The sequence below is a fragment of the Micropterus dolomieu genome, linkage group LG19, assembly GCF_021292245.1.
Source record: "Micropterus dolomieu isolate WLL.071019.BEF.003 ecotype Adirondacks linkage group LG19, ASM2129224v1, whole genome shotgun sequence".
Taxonomy (NCBI): Eukaryota; Metazoa; Chordata; class Actinopteri; order Centrarchiformes; family Centrarchidae; genus Micropterus; species Micropterus dolomieu.
This window is the reverse complement of record NC_060168.1, coordinates 10,738,575-10,746,483: the sequence shown is the minus strand read 5'-3', so window position 1 is coordinate 10,746,483 and position 7,909 is coordinate 10,738,575. Positions and strand designations below refer to the sequence as shown.

The window sequence follows — 7,909 nt, the reverse complement described above, 5'->3', positions numbered from 1 at the left end:
ACTTGACTTTACCATCAGTGACCTCAGGCAGGGATTCTCCAGTTGGGTAACGTACAGCTTCAGTCTTTAAACCCATATTATAACTTTAGATGAACAGTTGCATATGGAGAAAATTAAATATCAGGCTCAATAATGTGTCTCCTTTCCTAGATACCTATTCTCCAACTCAACCAGCTTCCATTAACAGAGCGTCCCTCCTCTAAGAGCACATTAAGACATCTACTGTTGCTGGAATACCTCCTAAAATGTGTGCCCTCTATCACCAAGGGTGGTTTAAGTGTCGCGCCAATGAGTCACATAATCCTATAAAGTAGCTGAGCGGGCTGATGGGTAGAGAAAAGTGTGAGTGACTCACTGATGGAGAGTGGGTGGTCAGGTACCGAGGCTCACTTCACGAGCAGAGGAGATAATAACACACCGTCTGTACATCTCCATTCCCATTTGGGTTTGAAAATAGTCCACCACCCCAGCTGTTAGTCATTACGCCTTGTGGTGTAGAGGAGGGAGGAGGCTGCATCTGTCAGCAGGCAGATAAGGAGAGGAGGGCTTCATGCCGTGTTTTCAGGCGTGCGAGTTGCTACTCTGAAGGTTGCCGTGCGGGTTCATTAATCACTGTGTATTTGCAAGGTTTTATCTACACCACTGTCTTGTGGAGAAACAAGCAGCCAACATGAACTCCCTCGCAGCAATGCTAATGTTTCACTGTAGTTAATAAATGTAAACACCACATTGTTTAAGATTCTAAATGATGTATTACTTTTAAAATACTTAATTAATTTTATTCAAATCAGCCTCTCAGATGTGATACAGCTTTATCTCCATTTCCTGTGTCTCCTTAACAACAGAGGTCAGAGGTGAAGCCTTATCATCCTATTAAAAGGTCTCTTTATCCATTCATGTAGTGTGTCATAGGCACCTAAAACTGTATGTGAAATACATGTTTACACTTTCTTTAACTCTGTTTGGAGTAGCAGGAAATGTATTGGCATCAAGCCACCTGAACACTATCGTATTAGTTGGGATTATTCAAATATTTTCCTGTGACTGCCTAAAGTTTGCTGCCATGCACTGTGTTTTCCCAGACACCAGGCTCTGGACAAAATTAGCAGATTTTACTTTGGGCTTTTCTGGGCTGTTACAACCAGAAGTATTTATTCTGCCTCTGCCTAGCCATTGTAAATGCTCCACTGGAAAGTGTATGAGTGGGCTACCGTATTTACTTTACTGTATACGAGTGTGTAGCCTAATCTGCATTGAGATCATTAACTGTATTAGGAAGGCAAAAACAAACACATTTACTTGACTAACACAAACACCTACACTGTCCTGCGGATATGTTCTGGAAACAGACTATTTACTGTCTGTCTGTCGTTCGTTCTTCCTTCCTTGCTTTCCTCCCACAGTGCTCCCCACGACGATGTATTAGGGCCATTGTAGGTTAAAGAAATTAAAATAACTAGACCTGCATGCAGGTATCAACATGCAAGTCGGACATGCAGTCTCACGGGTGTGACACAAATCACAGGTGGAGAGCGGCACAGAGATTAAAAAACACATTACTTCAAAAACAGTGATTTGAAAAAATAATCTTAGCACATTTGCACCAGCACATGATTTTGCAACATAAGCACCACCTAGTGGCTGATTGGCGCCACATTTTGCATAGAGCCTCGGTGGGGCACGGGAACATACTAGCCCAAGTTCCCCGTTAATCCAACTGACCTATGCAGAGATAAGGCATCACTTCCTGCTTTGACAGTAACCTACAGTAAGTTGTTCCTTTTTAGAATTTATGCATATTTTGGATTATCACAATTATTTTAATCTTTTGATCATGAGGGTCCAGAGATTCTACATGCAAAGTTTAGTGCAGATCGGACTCACCACCTAGGAGTTCAAAAAAGCAGGTTTCGCACATTTCTCAGATTTGTGAAAAAGAAATTATAGGGGGACTGGGCGTGGCCTATATTACCAGCTACAGCTCAATTGAGGGAATGCGTGGATATTAGCCTATCTGAAAGTGTGATGTAGCCTCTGGGAATTTCTCAAAATTAGGCGCCTCTCAAATTTAAGGTGAAGTCCTAAATTTCCAAGAATAACTCAGAAAATACTATTCTTCAGATGTGCTAGTGTTAGGCTCTCTGCCCTATTAAGTAGGTTATGCAGATGTTAATAGCCATCACATCTAAACTACACTGCTCAAAAAAAAAACGGAACACTAAAATAACATCCTAGATCTGAATGAATGAAATAATCTCATTAAATACTCCTTTCTTTACATAGTTGAATGTGCTGACAACAAAATCACACAAATTATCAATGGAATTATGGGTTTTATGGGTTTATCAACCCATGGAGGTCTGGATTTGGAGTCACACTCAAAATCAAAGTGGAAAACCTACACTACAGGCCGATCCAACTTTGATGTAATGTCCTTAAAACAAGTCAAAATGAGGCTCAGTAGTGTGTGTGGCCTGCACGTGCCTGTATGACCACCCTACAACGCCTGGGCATGCTCCTGATGAGGTGGCGGATGGTCTCCTGAGGGATCTCCTCCCAGACCTGGACTAAAGCATCCGTCAACTCCTGGACAGTCTGTAGTGCAACGTGGCGTTGGTGGATGGAGCGAGACATGATGTCCCAGATGTGCTCAATTGGATTCAGGTCTGTGGAACGGGCGGGCCAGTCCATAGCATCAATGCCTTCCTCTTGCAGGAACTGCTGACACACTCCAGCCACATGAGGTCTAGCATTGTGTTGCATTAGGAGGAACCCAGGGCCAACCGCACCAGCATATGGTCTCACAAGGGGTCTGAGGATCTCATCTCGGTACCTAATGGCAGTCAGGCTACCTCTGGCAAGCACATGGAGGGCTGTGCGGTCCCCCAAAGAAATGCCACCCCACACCATTACTGACCCACCGCCTAACCGGTCATGCTGGAGGATGTTGCAGGCAGCAGAACGTTCTCCACGGCGTCTCCAGACTCTGTCCTGTCTGTCACATGTGCTCAGTGTGAACCTGCTTTCATCTGTGAAGAGCACAGGGCGCCAGTGGCGAATTTGCCAATCTTTGTGTTCTCTGGCAAATGCCAAACGTCCTGCACGGTGTTGGACTATAAGCACAACCCCCACCTTTGGACGTTGGTCCCTCATGGAGTCTGTTTCTGACCGTTTGAGCAAACACATGCACATTTGTGGCCTGCTGGAGGTCATTTTGCAGGGCTCTGGCAGTGCTCCTCCTGCTCCTCCTTGCACAAAGGCGGAGGTAGCGGTCCTGCTGCTGGGTTGTTGCCCTCCTATGGCCTCCTCCACGTCTCCTGATGTACTGGCCTGTCTCCTGGTAGTGCCTCCGTGCTCTGGACACTACGCTGACAGACACAGCAAACCTTCTTGCCACAGCTCGCATTGATGTGCCATCCTGGATGAGCTGCACTACCTGAGCCACTTGTGTGGGTTGTAGACTCCGTCTCATGCTACCACTAGAGTGAAAGCACCGCCAGCATTCAAAAGTGACCAAAACATCAGCCAGGAAGCATAGGAACTGAGAAGTGGTCTGTGGTCACCACCTGCAGAACCACACCCTTATTGGGGGTGTCTTGCTAATTGCCTATAATTTCCACCTGTTGTCTATTCCATTTGCACAACAGCATGTGAAATTGATTGTCAATCAGAGACAGTTTGATTTCACAGGAGTGTGATTGACTTGGAGTTATATTGTGTTGTTTAAGTGTTCCCTTTATTTTTTTGAGCAGTGTACTTTCACCAACCAGCATTATAGCCTAACTACTTCCTTCTGTTCAAAGACCAGAAGCATGATAGACATGTATAAATGACTTGACTATGACTATGTGACATGCTTTCAAGTGGCTTTGTTGCACTCCCTCAGGTGTGCCTAACTGTCAGAGAGCTCACTTCTTCTCTTCTGGCTCTTGTCTTTTATTAGCCTATTGATGACGGTAAAAAAAAACTTGCAAACCTGTAGGCCAGTATTGGGGAATCTAGACAAACACATGGCACAACACAGAAGGGCCAACTCCTCAGGTGGAAACTCAGCAGTTCACTTTCATTTGAAGGATAAGGGACACTCTTTCAAGGACAGCAAAGTTCATATTCTGGATGGGGGGACAGATGTTTTGAAAGAGGAGAGAAAGAAGTAATTTAGGCCCACACCAGGCTTTAGACTAGAGGGCTGCTAGCCACTTATCCCCCACCTAAAATGCTGCCATGTGACAATGCCAGCTGAGGTCTTTCAGACTTGGCCTCTGGTGACTCTAACGATCATATGCCATCACCTTAATCACGACCCCACGGAGGTTAAATAGCTGGGCTGAGTATATCAGAGTTTTCTTTTGGTGAATTTGCGACTTTTGTCTCGGAATATTTCCCCGCCACGTAAAGGCATAGGCTATTTTTATCTTTTATCTAGGCTGCAATGGCCTTAGTACGCCGTCGTAGCTCCCCCTCTTCTCTTGAACGTATCGTGAACGCGCTCAGCATGGCTGCTATGGGCGGACTTGTAGGCGCGGTCACGTCCTCAGCTGCTCCGGTGGTTTTTGACGGTCACATAAAAGTGCGCGTCGCACCGGCCAGCCGCCGGAACTCTGCCTCTACTCTGCGAGACCGGAGCGGACCTGACCGACACCGGAGATCGGAACCAGCGCTGCTGCCCAAGTAATGCGTTTCACAGGTTCTGAATGCAATTTACAAGAGTTCAAGTTTTTGATCTGTCGCATGCGCTGCTCTGCTGCTGTTGATGTCGTTATGAGAAAGGTTTGCAATTAGTGTTGGTAATTTAGCAGCTCTCCGAGTTGTGCTATAGTCCTAATCTTAAATAACTCAAACTATCGCTCGATTCTTGGAAAAAGAGGAACTTTTAAATAGGTTTTAGACGCGTTTTTTAAATATACATATTTATGAATGTCCCATTAAGGAGTAGGCTAGTCTGACTCTGTAATCTCCTTGTTACACACTCTTTTGGATTAATTAAGTAAATATAAAGTTATTACAGCGGTCCTAAATAATTTTGGCATGATCATTTTTTAAAATAGGCTTGCCCTATTGGTCGGGAAGCTGCTGGGTCGGCACCGGCACGCTGCACCGCTGTCTGCTGCAGCTCAGCATTCACTGTGTTTTTCCCCACACACAGAAAGAACCAGCTTGAAGGTGCCTGGCCGACTTTGCTGACATCGCCTTCAACCAAAGGTATGCAAACAGAAACTTATGCACACTTTGGGAGACGGTGCTTTGTTAATGTGGGCTATAGCCTACACTCAGTTTAACACATATTTGCGTGCTTGCTTGCAGGATCTGCATGGTGGGCTGATCTTTACATTCACACCCGAATATAATCATAATCCCTCCTAATCTTCACTTCTGAAGCAGAATGGAGGATGGAGGACACCATCCTCCATTCACACACACACACACACACACACACACACACACACACACACACACACACACACACACTCACACACTTCTGCACTGCTTAACTCTGTACCAAGTCCTTTACATTTTTTCATAGCCATGGCTGCTGCCGATTTAAAGTGCTGCTGGCTGCTTTTCTCTCTTTATAATTCTTTTTTTGTACATTTTTAATTTATGCGATGATTAGGCTATGTGTATTTCTTATCATAAATCTATAGGCCTATTTCATTTTGTTTACCCCCATTCTTCGTCTATTTATGCATTAATGTTTCCCAGAAATCCATCCTCGGTAGCCTCCACCTTACTGTGGCCTGCCTTGCGTGGGATACTGGAGAGTGGGAGAGCAGGAGTGGAGATTTAATGCCACTTGGCAACAGTAAGAGGTGTGTGGCATAGTCAGTCATGGGGGATTCAATCTTCAACTGCTGTTATGTCCCACCCAATCCTCCAGGCGAGGGGGAACCCCCCAGGTCCAGACGCTCAGAGATCATGGCCTCCAATTCAGCTCACATCTCCTCTGACAAGCGCTTCCTCATCTTCTTTGACTTTGATGAGACCATCGTGGATGAAACCAGCGACGACATGGTGGTGCAGGCCGCCCCGGGTCAACACCTCCCGGCTTGGCTGAAGGACACCTACCAGCCCGGTCGGTACAACGAGTACATGCAGCGCGTGCTGTCCTACCTGGCAGAGCAGGGCGTCACCGAGAGCGACATCCGCAACATCATGGAGAAGATACCGGCCACCCCCGGCATGGTCACCCTCTTCCAGTACCTGCGTACTCGTCCCCAGACGGACTTTGAGATAGTGCTGCTCTCCGACGCCAACACCTTCTTCATCGAGTCCTGGCTCCGGCGCGCCGGGGCCCGCCCACTCTTCCACCGGATCTTCACCAACCCGGCCACCTTTAACAGGGATGGCCGGCTTGTGTTGCGGCCATTCCACTCCCACGACTGCCCGCGGTGCCCTGACAACATGTGCAAGCAGGTGGTCGTCAGGGACTACGTGGCCCGCAGGACGCAAGAGAGGGGCCGTCCGTACCAGAGGGTCTTCTACGTGGGGGACGGAGCCAACGATTTCTGCCCGGCGCTCTCCCTCGGACCCCGGGACGTGGCATTCCCGCGGAGGGACTTCCCCATGCACCGGCTGATCACGGAGACCCATGAAGCCATGCCCGGGGAATTCAAGGCGGTCACGGTGCCGTGGGTCAGCGGGGAAGATGTGGTGCAGCGGCTGAGGAAGCTGGTGGCAGAGTAGAGGGTCAGGGGAGAAAGGAGACACTTAATGGGCCAGTTGACACTTTTAGTCATATTCTCAGGTAAAATAGTCATAAACTAATGTCCAGGGCAATAAAACCATTTGTACTGTCAGTGAAAATAAATTAAATGGTGTCTATCTGGCGTCCAGCCTGCACGTGCCTCCTCAGTCCAGCTTCTCACGTTTTTGTTAAAGAGATGTCAGTCTCAAAACAAAGTCCCAGTTTGACATTAAGCAGGTTTATGATTATAGAGACTTGAGAATGAAATCCAAAGAGAGGAAATGCATGACAAATCCAATGCTTTGTTTGAAAAACAAATTGAAGTAAGGACATAGGCCTAACTTTAAATTTGAGGGCATTTGCATAGGCCTACCTAATAAATTGCTTTCAATGGGACATGCTTTGCTTTTAAGTGTTAAACTGTGTCAGTGGAGAAATCTGTGTGAGTACCTCAATAATAATAGGCTATTTAAAAATTTTATGGAGAACCAAGTGACTGGTTGCTCTTCAGTCACACTTATAGTTATGTTTTCTTACAAACTTCACTTTTTAAATATTAAATTATAGTCTCAATAGATTAAATCATAGTAACCCTGCTATCTGATGACAATTTCTATTTTCATTGGATTTTTATCAACACGCTTCTCAACACTTGTCTAATTTAGAAATGGATGACTATGTTGTTTAAGGGTGTTGGTTTGATTAACTTGTTCAGTCTATCTGTTGTGTCTTGACTGTGTAGGCCAGGCCTACTGAAGAAAATATTAACACCAGCAGGAATAAAGCCATCAACTGAAGCTCTGTCTGTGTCTGAATTTATCATGAATCCTCATCAACATCCACATGAGATAACCATCTCCCTGATAACTTTCATGTATCCATTCCAAGGAAAAATTTGTCATTCTTTCAAACACTATGCTCGATTGGGTTCTTAGCATACCAATCATGCAAACAACAACCCTGCACAAGTTAACAGCGGTGTGAAGTAAAAAAAAACAAAACAAATTTAACATGCTTTTTAAAACTGAAAGTGATATAGAAACTTGAGTAATGCTCATAAAGTCATAATTTCTTACTCATTATGGGGCTTAATTTGTCTTTTAAGTATTGACCATCAATTTAAAGTGTAGGCTTCTGCCTCTAAAATACTGTCATAATTTTTTAAAAGTATGGTTTGTTTAGTATCCACATATTTATCACTTTTTAATTTTAATAAGATGAATT

The 7,909-nt window shown here is 45.3% G+C and overlaps 1 protein-coding gene across 5 annotated transcripts; it reads left to right on the top strand.

Moving 5' to 3' along the window:
* The first annotated feature begins 23 nt into the window (after positions 1 to 23).
* Positions 24 to 7,482, top strand: phospho1 (phosphoethanolamine/phosphocholine phosphatase 1). 5 transcript variants are annotated; one of them, XM_046031504.1, is made up of 3 exons: positions 24 to 46; positions 5,147 to 5,202; positions 5,879 to 7,482. In XM_046031504.1, the coding sequence occupies exon 3, from the start codon at positions 5,917 to 5,919 to the stop codon at positions 6,682 to 6,684; it is 768 nt and encodes a 255-aa protein (XP_045887460.1). In that variant the 5' UTR covers positions 24 to 46; positions 5,147 to 5,202; positions 5,879 to 5,916; the 3' UTR covers positions 6,685 to 7,482. The 5 variants fall into 5 exon arrangements, with proteins under 5 accessions (XP_045887460.1, XP_045887456.1, XP_045887461.1 ...); XM_046031500.1 differs by lacking the exon at positions 24 to 46 and adding an exon at positions 4,418 to 4,671; XM_046031505.1 differs by lacking the exon at positions 24 to 46 and adding an exon at positions 4,584 to 4,687.
* Positions 7,483 to 7,909: the final 427 nt, after the last annotated feature.